General features: G+C 42.1%; 1 protein-coding gene across 1 annotated transcript in view; it reads left to right on the top strand.

The window, feature by feature from the left end:
- The window catches only part of LOC133569067 (mRNA export factor GLE1-like), a 70,120-nt gene that overhangs the window by 8,053 nt on the left and 41,319 nt on the right, over positions 1–20,748 (top strand). Inside the window, exons 3-10 of the mRNA XM_061921203.1 lie at positions 1,024–1,073; positions 3,027–3,227; positions 6,886–7,056; positions 8,442–8,567; positions 9,835–9,983; positions 17,299–17,359; positions 17,426–17,671; positions 19,643–19,868. Coding sequence (XP_061777187.1) covers positions 1,024–1,073; positions 3,027–3,227; positions 6,886–7,056; positions 8,442–8,567; positions 9,835–9,983; positions 17,299–17,359; positions 17,426–17,671; positions 19,643–19,868 — 1,230 coding nt within the window. The remainder of the gene's footprint in view (positions 1–1,023; positions 1,074–3,026; positions 3,228–6,885; positions 7,057–8,441; positions 8,568–9,834; positions 9,984–17,298; positions 17,360–17,425; positions 17,672–19,642; positions 19,869–20,748) is intronic.

Here is a 20,748-nt window from a genome sequence, read left to right on the forward strand (position 1 = left end):
TCCAGTATTTGGCGAGCGCCGTTTTGTCCTACTAATTTTGGCCGTCCTTGAACGCACCGTGGTTTGTGTACATGTACAACTTTCTCCGACTTTCTAGGACGTGTTTTATGCCACTTCTTTTTCTGTCTCATTTTGTCCACCAAACTTTCAATGCTGTGCGTGAATACACAAAGGTGAGTTTTGTTGACGTTATTGTCTTGTGTGGAGTGCTAATCAGACATATTTGCTCACTGCAAGCTAATCGATGCTAACATGCTATTTAGGCTAGCTGTATGTACATATTGCATCATTATGCCTCATTTGTAGCTATATTTCAGCTCATTTAGTTTCTTTTAAGTCCTCTTAATTCACTTTATATCTCATGACACACTAATATGGCTTTTATTTTTTTGCGGCTCCAGACAGATATGTTTTTGTATTTTTTGTCCAATATGGCTCTTTCAACATTTTAGGTTGCTGACCCCTGTTTTAGAGGCTTTATGGACACAATGACATCATGTCTTCATTGTTAGCTGGACTTCAAAATGAATAAGAAATATGACAGCTTGAGGATGGATAATAGAAGACATATGTAAAAAAGTTCCAATTGAAAATATCCTATTTGGCCGACAGTTCCAATCCCTGCATTAGCAGCAGCCGTAGATAGGATTCAAGAAAAGAAGTTACTAGATACAAACATGGATAAGTATTCATAACATGTTAAAGTAAATACAGAAAACCATGAATACTGCAGTTATTCCACAAGAACACATGGTTTTGAATCAAAGATTAGCAACAAGTCATCAGTTTCACCAACAGCAATTAATAAGGCAGATAAAGCAGTCATGTGCAGAGCATAAAAACACAGCATGAAGAACGACACAAGATTTAAGAGATGACAAAGTTCAACCTCCAGAAGGAATTAATGAATGAACAGAGTCATTCATTATTATGCAGGCACTAAAACGGAAATAAGGAGGGAAATGAAGTATAGAAGCCAATAGAAATGTCAGGAGAGTTGGACTAAAGAAGGTGAAGGTGAAGGTGAAGGTGAAGGTGAAGGTGAAGGTGAAGGTGAAGGTGAAGGTGAAGGTGTGCACGGTCACAAAGTCCAGAGGAGGAATTATTAGACTCATCATAGAAACAGGAAGGATGAATAATTTAATCCTGGAAGGAAGGCCGAGAACAGTTGACTTCTGTAGTCAAAGGTGTGAAAGCAGTGTAGGACATGTAAGTCATCACAAATAATAATAATTATTATTAACAGTGAGACTTCTGTGGTCAAATGTATGAAAGCTGCACTCGCACTTCATACCATAGACTTGTTAGAAGTAAATGCAGCATTGGCTGCTGTCACGCGAGAAATTGGGCCGCCATCTTGAAGTGGTGATGAGGAGCAGGCGAGCGGCCTAAACTGACAGTTGACAGGTAGAAAAAAAAGATGCCAAACTGACAGCTGACAGGTAGAAAACAAAGATGCTAAACTGACAGTTGACAGGTAGAAAACAAAGATGCTAAACTGACAGTTGACAGTTAGAAAACAAAGATGCTAAACTGACAGTTGACAGGTAGAAAACAAAGATGCTAAAGTGACAGTTGACAGGTAGAAAACAAAGATGCTAAAGTGACAGTTGACAGGTAGATAACAAAGATGCTAAAGTGACAGTTGACAGGTAGAAAAACAAAGATGCTAAACTGACAGTTGACAGGTAGAAAACAAAGATGCTAAAGTGACAGTTGACAGGTAGAAAACAAAGATGCTAAACTGACAGTTGACAGGTAGAAAACAAAGATGCTAAAGTGACAGTTGACAGGTAGAAAAACAAAGATGCTAAACTGACAGTTGACAGGTAGAAAACAAAGATGCTAAAGTGACAGTTGACAGGTAGAAAACAAAGATGCTAAAGTGACAGTTGACAGGTAGAAAACAAAGATGCTAAACTGACAGTTGACATGTAGAAAAAAAGATGCTAAACTGACAGTTGACAGGTAGAAAACAAAGATGCTAAAGTGACAGTTGACAGGTAGAAAACAAAGATGCTAAAGTGACAGTTGACAGGTAGAAAACAAAGATGCTAAACTGACAGTTGACAGGTAGAAAACAAAGATGCTAAAGTGACAGTTGACAGGTAGAAAAACAAAGATGCTAAAGTGACAGTTGACATGTAGAAAACAAAGATGCTGAACTGACAGTTGACATGTAGAAAACAAAGATGCTAAACTGACAGTTGACAGGTAGAAAACAAAGATGCTAAACTGACAGTTGACAGGTAATATATGTTAGCTAACTAGACAATTAGATGGCTATACAGTATTACATAAGTCTAAATTTAGTCTAGCTTTCCAACCCAATTTTGTGTAGCCCACCATTGTGAAATGTGTGTGACCTTTATCCACACATTTATATAAACTCTGCTGCTGCAGCAACAGAGATAAAGTATAAGATATATAGATAGCTAATGTATTCATACATTGTTTATGTAGGATACATGCATGTATATATATATGTATATAACCTAATCATATTGTTTCTTGAACTTAAAAATACTTTTGATCTGGGACGTCTGGTCGCTTTTTTTGATTGATTGATTGATTGATTGAAACTTTTATTAATAGATTGCACAGTACAGTATATATTCTGTACAATTGATCACTAAATGGTAACACCCCAATAAGTTTTTCAACTTGTTTAAGTCGGGGTCCACCTTCATCAATTCATGGTAATTTATAGCATATAAGAATATTCTATTACTGTTAAGCAAACTATGAATAATAAAACATGTGTCCTTTATCATAGCTACACGTATGAGAAAAAAATCGGGTGAAAATGAGTGTTTTTTAGTGAGGTAAGCTGAATGAAATGCGTTGACAGTTCATTGCTCCTGACTAATGCATTGCACTGAGTGGAGCGGATCACCACTCCAAGATGGCGGCCCCGCGTCTCGTCAGTACCCTGAGAATATTTCTATACTTCATTCCACCAGGAGGCGGCCGTGCGCACCACAGCCGCCGTTACACCAACGAAGAAGAAGACAACCCGGAAAAAGAAGATTTCGAAAAAGGAAGAAGAAGAAGAACAAGAAGAAGTTAATGAAGTCTGGCTCTGTCTTGCACGTATTTGTCTTCTAAGCTCTTCTACGTCCTCCAACATGTCCAGCGATCATCGACGCTGGGAAACGTTACAGGCGCTCAAGAAGTCGCCAAAGGGAAATATCAAGTTTGACCCTTTTTGGTCGGAGAGGGGCGAGGTAAGTACGTGATAGCTTTAGCTTAGCTTTAGCCGACTAGCAGGCGCTTTCACAACTTTGTTACTTCTTAGACTAACTTTATGACTTCTCAGACTAGACTTTCACTAACTTTATTCATTCATAACTTGTTAGACTTAGACTAACTTTATTTATCCACAACATCTTCTGCGCACGCGCACACACGGCTAAGCAGAACGCATGCGCGCGCACACACACGGCTAAGCAGAACGCATGCGCGCGCACAGGCGTTGTTTGCGCATGCGCGTACATGTACCTGCACAAGCAGTGGTGTATTTGACAGTGATCACGTGTGGTGTTCATAGTTTAGTAAAGCTTTGATTTGTTTGAGTTTTGGTTCTGAAATACAGACAACACAACTATAAAACAAACTATTCTCCTTTTTCGGTCTTGAAGGTAAAAACGAGGTCTACCAAAGGTTAGATTTTTGTTTTATAATTCATACAAGATTAAAATGTAACTGGACGTTGCAGTTTAAAGACCATAGACTGACCTGGAGGGATACATCTGTCTGGTGTTGTATCCTGCATTAGAATGACCACGATCAACATGTAGTTTGGTGTTGTATCCTGCATTTGAATGACTACGATCAACATGTAGTATGGTGTTGTATCCTGCATTTGAATGACCACGATCAACATGTAGCTTGGTGTTGTATCCTGCATTAGAATGACCACGATCAACATGTAGTTTGGTGTTGTATCCTGCATTTGAATGACCACGATCAACATGTAGTTTGGTGTTGTATCCTGCATTTGAATGACCACGATCAGCATGTAGTTTGGTGTTGTATCCTGCATTTGAATGAACACGATCAGCATGTAGTTTGGTGTTGGTTCCTGCATTTGAATGACCACGATGGACATGTAGCTTGGTGTTGTATCCTGCATTTGAATGACCACAATCAACATGTAACTTGGTGTTGGTTCCTGCATTTGAATGACCACAATCAACATGTAACTTCGTGTTGGTTCCTGCATTTGAATGACCACGATCAACATGTAATTTGGGGTTGTAGCCTGCATTTGAATGACTGTAATCAACATGTAGTTTGGTGTTGTATCCTACATTTGAATGACCACGATCGACATGTAGTTTGGTGTTGTATCCTGCATTTGAATGACCGTGATTAACACGTAATTTGGGGCTGTATCCTGCATTTGAATGACCATGATTGACATGTAGCTTGGTGTTGTATCCTGCATTTGAATGACCACGATCAACATGTAGTGTGGTGTTGTATCCTGCATTTGAATGACCACGATCGACATGTAGTTTGGTGTTGTATCCTACATTTGAATGACCACGATCGACATGTAGTTTGGTGTTGTATCCTGCATTTGAATGACCACGATCAACATGTAGTTTGGTGTTGTATCCTGCATTTGAATGACCATGATTGACATGTAGCTTGGTGTTGTATCCTGCATTTGAATGACCACGATCAACATGTAGTTTGGTGTTGTATCCTGCATTTGAATGACCACGATCAACATGTAATTTGGGGTTGTAGCCTGCATTTGAATGACTGTAATCAACATATAGTTTGGTGTTGTATCCTACATTTGAATGACCACGATCGACATGTAGTTTGGTGTTGTATCCTGCATTTGAATGACCGTGATTAACACGTAATTTGGGGCTGTATCCTGCATTTGAATGACCATGATTGACATGTAGCTTGGTGTTGTATCCTGCATTTGAATGACCACGATCAACATGTAGTGTGGTGTTGTATCCTGCATTTGAATGACCACGATCGACATGTAGTTTGGTGTTGTATCCTACATTTGAATGACCACGATCGACATGTAGTTTGGTGTTGTATCCTGCATTTGAATGACCACGATCAACATGTAGTTTGGTGTTGTATCCTGCATTTGAATGACCATGATTGACATGTAGCTTGGTGTTGTATCCTGCATTTGAATGACCACGATCAACATGTAGTTTGGTGTTGTATCCTGCATTTGAATGACCACGATCAACATGTAGTTTGGTGTTGTACCCTGCATTTGAATGACCACGATCAACATGTAGTTTGGTGTTGTATCCTACATTTGAATGACCACGATCAACATGTAGTTTGGTGTTGTATCCTGCATTTGAATGACCACGATCGACATGTAGTTTGGTGTTGTATCCTACATTTGAATGACCACGATCGACATGTAGTTTGGTGTTGTATCCTGCATTTGAATGACCACGTTCAACATGTAGTTTGGTGTTGTATCCTGCATTTGAATGACCATGATTGACATGTAGCTTGGTGTTGTATCCTGCATTTGAATGACCACGATCAACATGTAGTTTGGTGTTGTATCCTGCATTTGAATGACCATGATTGACATGTAGCTTGGTGTTGTATCCTGCATTTGAATGACCACGATCAACATGTAGTTTGGTGTTGTATCCTGCATTTGAATGACCACGATCAACATGTAGTTTGTTGTTGTATCCTGCATTTGAATGACCACGATCAACATGTAGTTTGGTGTTGTATCCTGCATTTGAATGACCACGATCAACATGTAGTTTGGTGTTGTATCCTACATTTGAATGACCACGATCAACATGTAGTTTGGTGTTGTATCCTGCATTTTAATGACCACGATTGACATGTAGCTTGGTGTTGTATCCTGCATTAGAATGACCACGTTCAACATGTAGTTTGGTGTTGTATCCTGCATTAGAATGACCACGTTCAACATGTAGTTTGGTGTTGTTTCCTGCATTTGAATGACCACGATCAACATGTAGTTTGGTGTTGTATCCTGCATTTGAATGACCATGATTGACATGTAGCTTGGTGTTGTATCCTGCATTTGAATGACCACGATCAACATGTAGTTTGGTGTTGTATCCTGCATTTGAATGACCACGATCAACATGTAGTTTGGTGTTGGTTCCTGCATTTGAATGACCACGATCGACATGTAGTTTGGTGTTGTATCCTGCATTAGAATGACCACGTTCAACATGTAGTTTGGTGTTGTTTCCTGCATTTGAATGACCACGATCAACATGTAGTTTGGTGTTGTATCCTGCATTTGAATGACCACGATCAACATGTAGTTTGGTGTTGGTTCCTGCATTTGAATGACCACGATCGACATGTAGTTCTAGCCTGATTTAGCCATTCCTTGACCCCTTTTGAGGTGTGTTTGGGGTCATTGAACAGGACAATGACCTAATCCTCCTTCTTCATTTTCCCATTGAAAGCAGCAGTTCCATTGGCAGCAAAACAGGCTTAGAGCATAATACTACCACCACCATGCTTGACGGTAGGTGTGGTGTTCCTGGGATTAAAGGCCTCAACTCACATTGCTGGGTATTGTGGCCAAACAGCTCCATTTTTGTTCTGACCACAGAACTTTCCTCCAGAAGGTCTTATCTCTGTCCATGTGATGTCAGATGAAACACAAATGGATCTGTTTGGCCACAACACCCAGCAACATGTTTGGAGGAGAAAAGGGGAGGTTTTTAATCCCAGGAACACCATGCCTACCATCAAGTATTATGCTCTGGCCTGTTTTGCTGCCAATGGAACTGCTGCTTCACAGAGAGTAAATGGGACCATGAAAACTGTACTTCTATATTTACTTGTTTCTCCTTGTAAGTCTACACCTGACTTGTCCAGGATATTTTGGCTGGATATGAAGAGAAGATCATCCTGTGTGCTGAGGCTGCACACATACTAGAACAACTCCAGTCCAAGTCCCCTCACAAGTGTGCTGCTCAGTCCAGTCCTGGGCCGGCAGCCTCGCCTTGTTCCAGCGACACACCTGGCAAAGACCACAGCACAAACCAGGCAGGTCAAGTCCTTTTCCTACAAAGTCTAACCATTTCTCCTCATTTCTTGTCTTGAATGTCTACTGATTGCTGTAACCCAAGACTTACTGCTACTAAGACTTAACAGCAACTAGGGTGGTCCCCATACCAATATTGCACTACCAATACCAAAATATATTTCCATAATTTTTAATATAAAGGGGACCACAAAAAATGTCATCATTGTTTTTATTTAAACAAAAAATGTTAGGGTACATAACACATATGTTTATTATTGTCATTTAGTCCTTCAATAAAATGTTGGACATACTAGACAACTTGTCTTTTAGTAGGAAGTAAACAAACAAAAACTCCTAATTAATCTGCTGACGTATGCAGTATCATTTATCATTCTATTATTTTGTTTACAAATCTGAGGGACAAACTGTAAAAATTGATTATTAATCCACTAGTTAATTTGCTGTTAATATCTGCTTATTTTCTGTTTGAACATGTTCTATCTACACTTCTGTTCAAATGTAATAATCACTTATTCTTCTCTTCTTTGATACTTGACATTAGTTTTGGATGATACCACACATTTAGGTATCGATTCGATACCAAGTAGTTCCAGGATCATACATTGGTCATATATTCAAAGTCCTCATGTGTCCAGGGACAGATTTACTGACTTTATAAACATAATGTACATTTAAAAAAAATTGTGTGATTTGGAAGTAGCTAAAACACTGTGGATGGATGTTAGCTGCATGTCTTAAAACAGCTCTGAGGGTGTTTCAGTGTTAGAACTTCACCTTTATCTTGACTTTTTACCCCAAAATGCGTCCATTCTCCCTTTTCTGTCTACACACTGTGTCTGCTTGTTAGTACTCTGTGTGTGTGCGCTGCCCAACATGCTCCTCTGCTCCTAAAAGCAGCAATGGAACCATGTGACGACGTGTCCGTCAAAAAAGGGCAACCGGTACTTTTCGTATAGAATATCGTACCGTTTTTGATTTATTAGTACTGTGACACTATACCAGTACTTGTATACCGTACAGCCCTACACAAGTAAACATCAAACACCACCCTGATGGCCTACACAAAGTCTAGCAGACTTAAATGGCTATCTGTCAACAAATTAATAATCATACAGTATATGCAGGACTAGAGAAGTATGAATAACACAAAAATGGCTACCACAACTGATAACTTTTATTGTGCACAAAATGCATCTGTATTGGCTCAAACATTTGGAAATTTTGTTGGAACTTTTTTTCTTTCCAAAGTATAATGTATGTATGTGCTTGCAAAATGTCAAAATCTGCCTTTGCAAGCTCGGAATTAAGAGCAAAACATGACGCCATGGAGGAGCGCTCACATTGTCACATGCTGCTCTCCTCATCCTCCTTGTCCTCACATCAGATCATCAGGCATGGCGAGAGCGGGCAGAATGTGGCGGAAAGTTCCATTTCCCTGCGGTCCCTTGAAGCCAGGGAGATTGCTGGAAGAATCTCCCAGTATGAAGAGGCTTACCGCCAACAAGCAAAGGTGAGCATGAAGCACAGATCAATGAAGGTGTGCTTGGTTGGCCCTGTCCAACTAGCACAATCTCAAATGTAGCATTTAACAAATACAAAGGAAGAAATATCACATTGAAAACATCCATCCAGCCATCTTCTTCCACTTATCCGAGGTGGGGTCGCGGGGGCAGCAGCCTAAGCAGAGAAACCCAGACTTTCCTCTCCCCAGCGACTTGGTGCAGCTCCTCCTGAGGTGTTCCCAGGCCAGTTTGGAGACATAATCTTTAGAGCTGCTGCTAACGAATATTTTAGTAATCGAGTAACCTATCCAATATCCCGATCGATGATTCGAGTAATCAAATAAATCATCTTTTTGCTTTTAAAAAAGGCCAAAGCATTTTTTGTCCTGTCCACCTTCTCAGGCAAATCATATAGTTGATATAGCTGTCCGTGTCAGCTGTAATCTTACATGTCCTTGTCTACTAATACTGCATCTTGCAGTATTAGTACACAAGGACATGTAAGATGCAGTATTAGTACACAAGGACATGTAAGATGCAGTATTAGTACACAAGGACATGTAAGATGCAGTATTAGTACACAAGGACATGTAAGATGCAGTATTAGTACACAAGGACATGTAAGATGCAGTATTAGTACACAAGGACATGTAAGATGCAGTATTAGTAGACAAGGACATGTAAGATGCAGTATTAGTAGACAAGGACATGTAAGATGCAGTATTAGTACACAAGGACATGTAAGATGCAGTATTAGTACACAAGGACATGTAAGATGCAGTATTAGTACACAAGGACATGTAAGATGCAGTATTAGTACACAAGGACATGTAAGATGCAGTATTAGTACACAAGGACATGTAAGATGCAGTAGTAGTACACAAGGACATGTAAGATGCAGTATTAGTACACAAGGACATGTAAGATGCAGTATTAGTACACAAGGACATGTAAGATGCAGTAGTAGTACACAAGGACATGTAAGATGCAGTGTTAGTAGACAAGGACATGTAAGACTGTATAGTATATTTCAAGCCATGGTCATGTTGCAACATAAATGATGGTATTTTTTAGTGGTATTTATTGAAGTGTGACATGACCGAAGGCCTAGGTGGGAAACTCACCTAGGCTCAGCTCCAGCACTCTAGTGCACCACCATCAAAGGGAAGAACATTTGCATTCTATTTCTTTTTAGCCAATGAACTGTGAACACTTTTGAGCATGTTGTTGATATTTGAGCTTCAAGTCCTTTCCACTGTATTTGTTGTGGAGCAGAGACTGTTCAGTAGGCACCAGCAGCAGATGGAGGACATGGTCAGCCAGGTGGCCAAGGCACAGGTGGAGCAGATGAAACGCTATGAAGAGCGCATGGAGTTGAAGCGGAGGCAGGAGTACCAGCGCATGAGTGACATGATGGAACGCGAGTGAGTGACTTTGCAAGTAGCAACAATGGAGGAGAAAAGATTTGTTCTATTTCAATGAAGTAGCCATGAAACCATTCTTTGTTTCACAATGGAACCTTCAACCTGGGGCAGTACAGTATACCAGTACTAGTATAGTATCCTGGCACTAATCAATCAAATATGATACTATACTCTGTTTGAAAAGTGCTGCTTCCCCATATATATATTTGGTTACACTTTAGTATGGGGAACATATGAACCATCAATTAGTTGCTTATTAACATAGGGTTGGGGTTAGGGTAAGAGTCAGGTTTGGCATTAGGGATAGGTTTAGGGTTCGTGAAGACTCTTAGTTAATGACTTACTGGTTGTGTAATTAGGCCATGCAGATTAAGACATTAATAAGTACTTAATAATGACTAATTAAGAGCCAATATCTTACTAATTTGCATGTTAATAACCAACTAATTAATGGTGAATATGTTCCCCATACTAAAGTGTTACCATTTTTTTTTTAACGGCATGACATTGTTGCTTTTACGAGCAGAGGAGCATTTTGGGCAGCGCACACACACAGAGTACGGTACTTACAAGCAGAAACGGGAGAATGGATGCATTTTGGTGTAAAAAGTCAAGATAAAGGTGAAGTTATAACACTGAAACACACTCAGGAAGAGCTGCTTTAGACGTGCAGCTAACATCCATCCACAGTGTTTTAGCTACTTCTAAATCACTAATCCTTGTCTCGATGGTGACAAAGTAAGTTTCTTACAAGTATTATTATCACTGCAGGACGAGGAATCGCTAAACATGCTTCACTACACACAATAGCTCACTGGCTTTACAATGTAAACAAATGCCACGGGTGGATCTACACCTGACATCCACTGTAATGATACTAAGTACAAGAGTGTATCTGGTCGATACTACTATGCTTATAATGCAGGTGTACAACTGACTAGTGAGAGTGTGTCATGACACGCAGGTGTACAACTGACTAGTGAGAGTGTGTCATGACACACAGGTGTACAACTGACTAGTGAGAGTGTGTCATGACACGCAGGTGTACAACTGACTAGTGAGAGTGTGTCATGACACGCAGGTGTACAACTGACTAGTGAGAGTGTGTCATGACACCCAGGTGTACAACTGACTAGTGAGAGTGTGTCATGACACACAGGTGTACAACTGACTAGTGAGAGTGTGTCATGACACCCAGGTGTACAACTGACTAGTGAGAGTGTGTCATGACACCCAGGTGTACAACTGACTAGTGAGAGTGTGTCATGACACCCAGGTGTACAACTGACTAGTGAGAGTGTGTCATGACACGCAGGTGTACAACTGACTAGTGAGAGTGTGTCATGACACGCAGGTGTACAACTGACTAGTGAGAGTGTGTCATGACACGCAGGTGTACAACTGACTAGTGAGAGTGTGTCATGACACCCAGGTGTACAACTGACTAGTGAGAGTGTGTCATGACACCCAGGTGTACAACTGACTAGTGAGAGTGTGTCATGACACGCAGGTGTACAACTGACTTGTGAGAGTGTGTCATGACACCCAGGTGTACAACTGACTAGTGAGAGTGTGTCATGACACGCAGGTGTACAACTGACTAGTGAGAGTGTGTCATGACACGCAGGTGTACAACTGACTAGTGAGAGTGTGTCATGACACGCAGGTGTACAACTGACTTGTGAGAGTGTGTCATGACACGCAGGTGTACAACTGACTAGTGAGAGTGTGTCATGACACGCAGGTGTACAACTGACTAGTGAGAGTGTGTCATGACACGCAGGTGTACAACTGACTAGTGAGAGTGTGTCATGACACGCAGGTGTACAACTGACTAGTGAGAGTGTGTCATGACACCCAGGTGTACAACTGACTAGTGAGAGTGTGTCATGACACGCAGGTGTACAACTGACTAGTGAGAGTGTGTCATGACACGCAGGTGTACAACTGACTAGTGAGAGTGTGTCATGACACGCAGGTGTACAACTGACTAGTGAGAGTGTGTCATGACACGCAGGTGTACAACTGACTAGTGAGAGTGTGTCATGACACGCAGGTGTACAACTGACTAGTGAGAGTGTGTCATGACACCCAGGTGTACAACTGACTAGTGAGAGTGTGTCATGACACCCAGGTGTACAACTGACTAGTGAGAGTGTGTCATGACACCCAGGTGTACAACTGACTAGTGAGAGTGTGTCATGACACACAGGTGTACAACTGACTAGTGAGAGTGTGTCATGACACCCAGGTGTACAACTGACTAGTGAGAGTGTGTCATGACACACAGGTGTACAACTGACTAGTGAGAGTGTGTCATGACACGCAGGTGTACAACTGACTAGTGAGAGTGTGTCATGACACCCAGGTGTACAACTGACTAGTGAGAGTGTGTCATGACACGCAGGTGTACAACTGACTTGTGAGAGTGTGTCATGACACGCAGGTGTACAACTGACTAGTGAGAGTGTGTCATGACACCCAGGTGTACAACTGACTAGTGAGAGTGTGTCATGACACCCAGGTGTACAACTGACTAGTGAGAGTGTGTCATGACACGCAGGTGTACAACTGACTAGTGAGAGTGTGTCATGACACGCAGGTGTACAACTGACTAGTGAGAGTGTGTCATGACACGCAGGTGTACAACTGACTAGTGAGAGTGTGTCATGACACGCAGGTGTACAACTGACTAGTGAGAGTGTGTCATGACACGCAGGTGTACAACTGACTAGTGAGAGTGTGTCATGACACGCAGGTGTACAACTGACTAGTGAGAGTGTGTCATGACACGCAGGTGTACAACTGACTAGTGAGAGTGTGTCATGACACGCAGGTGTACAACTGACTAGTGAGAGTGTGTCATGACACGCAGGTGTACAACTGACTAGTGAGAGTGTGTCATGACACGCAGGTGTACAACTGACTAGTGAGAGTGTGTCATGACACGCAGGTGTACAACTGACTAGTGAGAGTGTGTCATGACACGCAGGTGTACAACTGACTAGTGAGAGTGTGTCATGACACGCAGGTGTACAACTGACTAGTGAGAGTGTGTCATGACACGCAGGTGTACAACTGACTAGTGAGAGTGTGTCATGACACGCAGGTGTACAACTGACTAGTGAGAGTGTGTCATGACACGCAGGTGTACAACTGACTAGTGAGAGTGTGTCATGACACGCAGGTGTACAACTGACTAGTGAGAGTGTGTCATGACACGCAGGTGTACAACTGACTAGTGAGAGTGTGTCATGACACGCAGGTGTACAACTGACTAGTGAGAGTGTGTCATGACACACAGGTGTACAACTGACTAGTGAGAGTGTGTCATGACACGCAGGTGTACAACTGACTAGTGAGAGTGTGTCATGACACGCAGGTGTACAACTGACTAGTGAGAGTGTGTCATGACACACAGGTGTACAACTGACTAGTGAGAGTGTGTCATGACACGCAGGTGTACAACTGACTAGTGAGAGTGTGTCATGACACGCAGGTGTACAACTGACTAGTGAGAGTGTGTCATGACACGCAGGTGTACAACTGACTAGTGAGAGTGTGTCATGACACGCAGGTGTACAACTGACTAGTGAGAGTGTGTCATGACACGCAGGTGTACAACTGACTAGTGAGAGTGTGTCATGACACCCAGGTGTACAACTGACTTGTGAGAGTGTGTCATGACACACAGGTGTACAACTGACTTGTGAGAGTGTGTCATGACACGCAGGTGTACAACTGACTAGTGAGAGTGTGTCATGACACACAGGTGTACAACTGACTTGTGAGAGTGTGTCATGACACCCAGGTGTACAACTGACTAGTGAGAGTGTGTCATGACACACAGGTGTACAACTGACTTGTGAGAGTGTGTCATGACACCCAGGTGTACAACTGACTAGTGAGAGTGTGTCATGACACGCAGGTGTACAACTGACTAGTGAGAGTGTGTCATGACACGCAGGTGTACAACTGACTAGTGAGAGTGTGTCATGACACCCAGGTGTACAACTGACTAGTGAGAGTGTGTCATGACACCCAGGTGTACAACTGACTAGTGAGAGTGTGTCATGACACGCAGGTGTACAACTGACTTGTGAGAGTGTGTCATGACACCCAGGTGTACAACTGACTAGTGAGAGTGTGTCATGACACGCAGGTGTACAACTGACTAGTGAGAGTGTGTCATGACACGCAGGTGTACAACTGACTAGTGAGAGTGTGTCATGACACGCAGGTGTACAACTGACTTGTGAGAGTGTGTCATGACACGCAGGTGTACAACTGACTAGTGAGAGTGTGTCATGACACGCAGGTGTACAACTGACTAGTGAGAGTGTGTCATGACACGCAGGTGTACAACTGACTAGTGAGAGTGTGTCATGACACGCAGGTGTACAACTGACTAGTGAGAGTGTGTCATGACACCCAGGTGTACAACTGACTAGTGAGAGTGTGTCATGACACGCAGGTGTACAACTGACTAGTGAGAGTGTGTCATGACACGCAGGTGTACAACTGACTAGTGAGAGTGTGTCATGACACGCAGGTGTACAACTGACTAGTGAGAGTGTGTCATGACACGCAGGTGTACAACTGACTAGTGAGAGTGTGTCATGACACGCAGGTGTACAACTGACTAGTGAGAGTGTGTCATGACACCCAGGTGTACAACTGACTAGTGAGAGTGTGTCATGACACCCAGGTGTACAACTGACTAGTGAGAGTGTGTCATGACACCCAGGTGTACAACTGACTAGTGAGAGTGTGTCATGACACACAGGTGTACAACTGACTAGTGAGAGTGTGTCATGACACCCAGGTGTACAACTGACTAGTGAGAGTGTGTCATGACACACAGGTGTACAACTGACTAGTGAGAGTGTGTCATGACACGCAGGTGTACAACTGACTAGTGAGAGTGTGTCATGACACCCAGGTGTACAACTGACTAGTGAGAGTGTGTCATGACACGCAGGTGTACAACTGACTTGTGAGAGTGTGTCATGACACGCAGGTGTACAACTGACTAGTGAGAGTGTGTCATGACACCCAGGTGTACAACTGACTAGTGAGAGTGTGTCATGACACCCAGGTGTACAACTGACTAGTGAGAGTGTGTCATGACACGCAGGTGTACAACTGACTAGTGAGAGTGTGTCATGACACGCAGGTGTACAACTGACTAGTGAGAGTGTGTCATGACACGCAGGTGTACAACTGACTAGTGAGAGTGTGTCATGACACGCAGGTGTACAACTGACTAGTGAGAGTGTGTCATGACACGCAGGTGTACAACTGACTAGTGAGAGTGTGTCATGACACGCAGGTGTACAACTGACTAGTGAGAGTGTGTCATGACACGCAGGTGTACAACTGACTAGTGAGAGTGTGTCATGACACGCAGGTGTACAACTGACTAGTGAGAGTGTGTCATGACACGCAGGTGTACAACTGACTAGTGAGAGTGTGTCATGACACGCAGGTGTACAACTGACTAGTGAGAGTGTGTCATGACACGCAGGTGTACAACTGACTAGTGAGAGTGTGTCATGACACGCAGGTGTACAACTGACTAGTGAGAGTGTGTCATGACACGCAGGTGTACAACTGACTAGTGAGAGTGTGTCATGACACGCAGGTGTACAACTGACTAGTGAGAGTGTGTCATGACACGCAGGTGTACAACTGACTAGTGAGAGTGTGTCATGACACGCAGGTGTACAACTGACTAGTGAGAGTGTGTCATGACACGCAGGTGTACAACTGACTAGTGAGAGTGTGTCATGACACGCAGGTGTACAACTGACTAGTGAGAGTGTGTCATGACACGCAGGTGTACAACTGACTAGTGAGAGTGTGTCATGACACACAGGTGTACAACTGACTAGTGAGAGTGTGTCATGACACGCAGGTGTACAACTGACTAGTGAGAGTGTGTCATGACACGCAGGTGTACAACTGACTAGTGAGAGTGTGTCATGACACACAGGTGTACAACTGACTAGTGAGAGTGTGTCATGACACGCAGGTGTACAACTGACTAGTGAGAGTGTGTCATGACACGCAGGTGTACAACTGACTAGTGAGAGTGTGTCATGACACGCAGGTGTACAACTGACTAGTGAGAGTGTGTCATGACACGCAGGTGTACAACTGACTAGTGAGAGTGTGTCATGACACGCAGGTGTACAACTGACTAGTGAGAGTGTGTCATGACACCCAGGTGTACAACTGACTTGTGAGAGTGTGTCATGACACACAGGTGTACAACTGACTTGTGAGAGTGTGTCATGACACGCAGGTGTACAACTGACTAGTGAGAGTGTGTCATGACACACAGGTGTACAACTGACTTGTGAGAGTGTGTCATGACACCCAGGTGTACAACTGACTAGTGAGAGTGTGTCATGACACACAGGTGTACAACTGACTTGTGAGAGTGTGTCATGACACCCAGGTGTACAACTGACTAGTGAGAGTGTGTCATGACACGCAGGTGTACAACTGACTAGTGAGAGTGTGTCATGACACGCAGGTGTACAACTGACTAGTGAGAGTGTGTCATGACACCCAGGTGTACAACTGACTAGTGAGAGTGTGTCATGACACACAGGTGTACAACTGACTAGTGAGAGTGTGTCATGACACGCAGGTGTACAACTGACTAGTGAGAGTGTGTCATGACACGCAGGTGTACAACTGACTAGTGAGAGTGTGTCATGACACGCAGGTGTACAACTGACTAGTGAGAGTGTGTCATGACACGCAGGTGTACAACTGACTAGTGAGAGTGTGTCATGACACGCAGGTGTACAACTGACTAGTGAGAGTGTGTCATGACACCCAGGTGTACAACTGACTTGTGAGAGTGTGTCATGACACACAGGTGTACAACTGACTTGTGAGAGTGTGTCATGACACGCAGGTGTACAACTGACTAGTGAGAGTGTGTCATGACACACAGGTGTACAACTGACTTGTGAGAGTGTGTCATGACACCCAGGTGTACAACTGACTAGTGAGAGTGTGTCATGACACACAGGTGTACAACTGACTTGTGAGAGTGTGTCATGACACGCAGGTGTACAACTGACTTGTGAGAGTGTGTCATGACACGCAGGTGTACAACTGACTAGTTTGCCAAAAGTTCCATCTAAATCCGGCCATCATGTTGCTAAGTAAATGACAAAGCTGGTGATCAGAAGGTTCTGACTGCCAGGTGTGATCATTGTGAGACAGGTGTTGCTGCCTCATAGACTCACCTTGCAGCAAGATGATCAAACACTTCTCTCCACGTCCTGTTCTGCAGAACCAAGGAGAGCATCGGCCGGCAGGAGAAGCTGAAGGAAGAGCAGCGCCACCGATTGAAGGTAAGAAGTGCATCATCCACTGGAAGTACATGTTGACCGCACCTCCATGTCTGGATGACCCCACAGATCCTCAACCTCCGCGTGAGGGAGGCGGAGCAACAGCGCCTGAGGGAGGCGGAGCTAGAGCGCCAGCGCCAGGTTGAAGGCAAAGAGCGTCTGAGGAAGCTCAACTCCATTCAAGAAGAAATCCTGCAGCTCCACCAGCTGCTGGAGTCCTGTCCCCAGAACCAGACCACCAGCGTGGGCACCTACAGCACCCTGGGGAACCAGCTGTGCTCCCAGGTGTCACAGGTGGTGCACAAGACGGCAGAAGTGAGTCCAAGTTACATTATTTCACACATGAAACAGAAAAGAATTCAGAGAAATATTCAAGCATTCAGCTTGAAAGAGATAGCAGCCTTTGTGTTGTGACAAAGGATATTATTATTATTATTATTGTGTGAATGTTCCATCACACACATGGTTGTATACACCAACATTCATTTATGTATTATTATTATTATTATTATTGTGTGAATGTTCCATCACACACATGGTTGTATACACCAACATTAATTAATTTATTATTATTATTATTATTATTGTGTGAATGTTCCATCACACACATGGTTGTATACACCAACATTCATTTATTTATTGTTATTATTATTGTGTGAATGTTTCATCACACACATGGTTGTATACACCAACATTAATTAATTTATTTATTAATATTATTATTATTGTGTGAATGTTCCATCACACATGGTTGTATACACCAACATTCATTTATTTATTATTATTATTGTGTGAATGTTTCATCACACACATGGTTGTATAAACCAACATTTATCTATTAATTGTTATTATTATTGTGTGAATGTTCCATCACACACATGGTTGTATACACCAACATTCATTTATTTATTATTATTATTATTGTGTGAATGTTTCATCACACACATGGTTGTATAAACCAACATTTATCTATTAATTGTTATTATTATTGTGTGAATGTTTCATCACACACATGGTTGTATACACCAACATTAATTAATTAATTTATTATTATTGTTATTATTATTGTGTGAATGTTCCATCACACACATGGTTGTATACACCAACATTCATCTATTTATTATTATTATTATTGTGTGAATGTTCCATCACACACATGGTTGTATACACCAACATTCATCTATTTATTTATATTATTATTGTGTGAATGTTCCATCACACACATGGTTGTATACACCAACATTCATCTATTTATTATTATTATTATTGTGTGAATGTTCCATCACACACATGGTTGTATACACCAACATTCATCTATTTATTGTTATTATTATTGTGTGAATGTTTCATCACACACATGGTTGTATACACCAACATTAATTAATTAATTTATTATTATTATTATTGTGTGAATGTTCCATCACACACATGGTTGTATGCACCAACATTCATCTATTTAGTATTATTAGTATTACTATTATTATTGTGTGAATGTTCCATCAAACATTGTTTTGTACACCTAAATTAATCTATTTATTATTATTTGTATTATCACTGTTGTGTGAATGTTCCAAAACATTCACATAGGATAGGTCTTTATTGTCATTGCAACAAGTACAATGAAACAGTTTTTTCATATATGGTTTTCTACATCAAAATTCATTTATTATTATTATTATTATTATTATTGTTATTATTACTATCATGTCTGAATGCAGCTGAGATAGGGTCTGGCGACCCTGAAAGGGATAAGCGGTAGAAAATGGATGGATGGATGGATGATTATTTTTATTCTCCAGATTTTGGTGTGCTCTACCTTCCGCATTTTTCATCCACCTTCAAACTGTTGAAACTGTCAATTCCTCATCAGTCGTGTGGTTTGATGTTTGCTGTGGTCGCTGCTATTGACAACAGGTCTTGACTCAGTGGCACAAGCAGCTTCGACTGCTTCCATAAATCATCACGCTGGTGAATTTTAAAATGACCCATTAGATTTTATTGTGGCTAAGTTTGTCTTTTACCCTACTGGTGGGATCCAGTTTCGGTAACCGAAAGTAAAAGGTCTTCTTCCGCCATGTTGCTTTTCTCTGGACACAATAGGCCCTCATTTTGTAGGGCAGCAGAGGACTTGAGGAGCCAGGGGGCAGGACAAGGCACAACAGAGACCAAGGACAAACACCAATATGAAAAGCCTGTGGGCTTTTTAATCAGAATGATAGATGTGACGTCATGATGGCCATTCTTAGCTGGTGGAAGCTGGGTGACTCTTTGCTGCCGTCTTTCCAGGTACAGTATCCCAGCCTGGAAGACATGGCGGTGGCAGAGCGTGTCCTCCATGAAATGAGAACGCTCATCTGCTTGATGCGAGGGGAAGCGGCCAAAGCTCAGGAGGAGCTGAAGAAGAAGGAGCTGGAGGAAGAAGATTCCCGCAGGAAGATGTCTGAGCTGAAGACTCAACAGGAAGCACTAAAGAAGGCGCAGCTGTCAGCCAAAGAGAAAGCAAACAAGCGAGGTTAGAAAAAAGTCCTTTTTTTTACACACACAACTAGGGTTGTACGTATGCCGGTACTAGTATAGCATTGCGGTACTAATGAGTCAAAAACGGTACTACACTCTGCTTTAAGAGTACCGGTTCCCCTTTTTCTATTATTTTTTTCTCTTTAAATGGGCATTACGGCACGTCGAAACGTGGTGACATTGCTGCTTTTATGAGCAGAGGAGCATGTTGGGCAGCGCACGCACACAGAGTACTTACAAGCAGACAGTGTTTAGACAGAAAAGGGAGAATGGACGCATTTTGGTGTAAAAAGATAAAGGTGAAGTTACGTATAACACTGAAACACCCTCAGGAAGAGCTGCTTTAACACATGCAGCTAACACCCATCCACAGTTTTTAGCTGCTTCTAAATCACTAATCCTGGCCTCCACGGTGACAAATAAAGTAAGTTTCTTAAGAGTACCATAATCACTGGAGGACGAGGATTAGCTAAACGTGCTTCACTACACCGTAATAGCTTACCGGCGTCACCGCTAATGACGCCTTTCCTGAATGTAAACAAATGCCATGGTTGGATCTACACCTGACATCCACTGTAGTGATACCAAGTACAATAGCATATCTAGTCGATACTACTATGGTTACATCAATATTGTTAAGCATCACATAAACTTTTTTTCGTTTAAAAAAAAAAAAAAAAAAAAAAGTTTATAAAGTCAGTAAATATGTCCCTGGGCACGTGAGGACTTTGAATATGACCGATGTATGATCCTGGAACTACTTGGTATCGACATGATCCATACCTAAATGTGTGGTAGCATCCAAAACTAATGTCAAGTATCAAAGAAGAGAAGAAAAACTGATTATTACATTTTAACAGAAGTGTAGATAGAAC

The sequence above is a fragment of the Nerophis ophidion genome, linkage group LG15 (assembly GCF_033978795.1).
Source record: "Nerophis ophidion isolate RoL-2023_Sa linkage group LG15, RoL_Noph_v1.0, whole genome shotgun sequence".
In the NCBI taxonomy this organism is placed as follows: domain Eukaryota; kingdom Metazoa; phylum Chordata; class Actinopteri; order Syngnathiformes; family Syngnathidae; genus Nerophis; species Nerophis ophidion.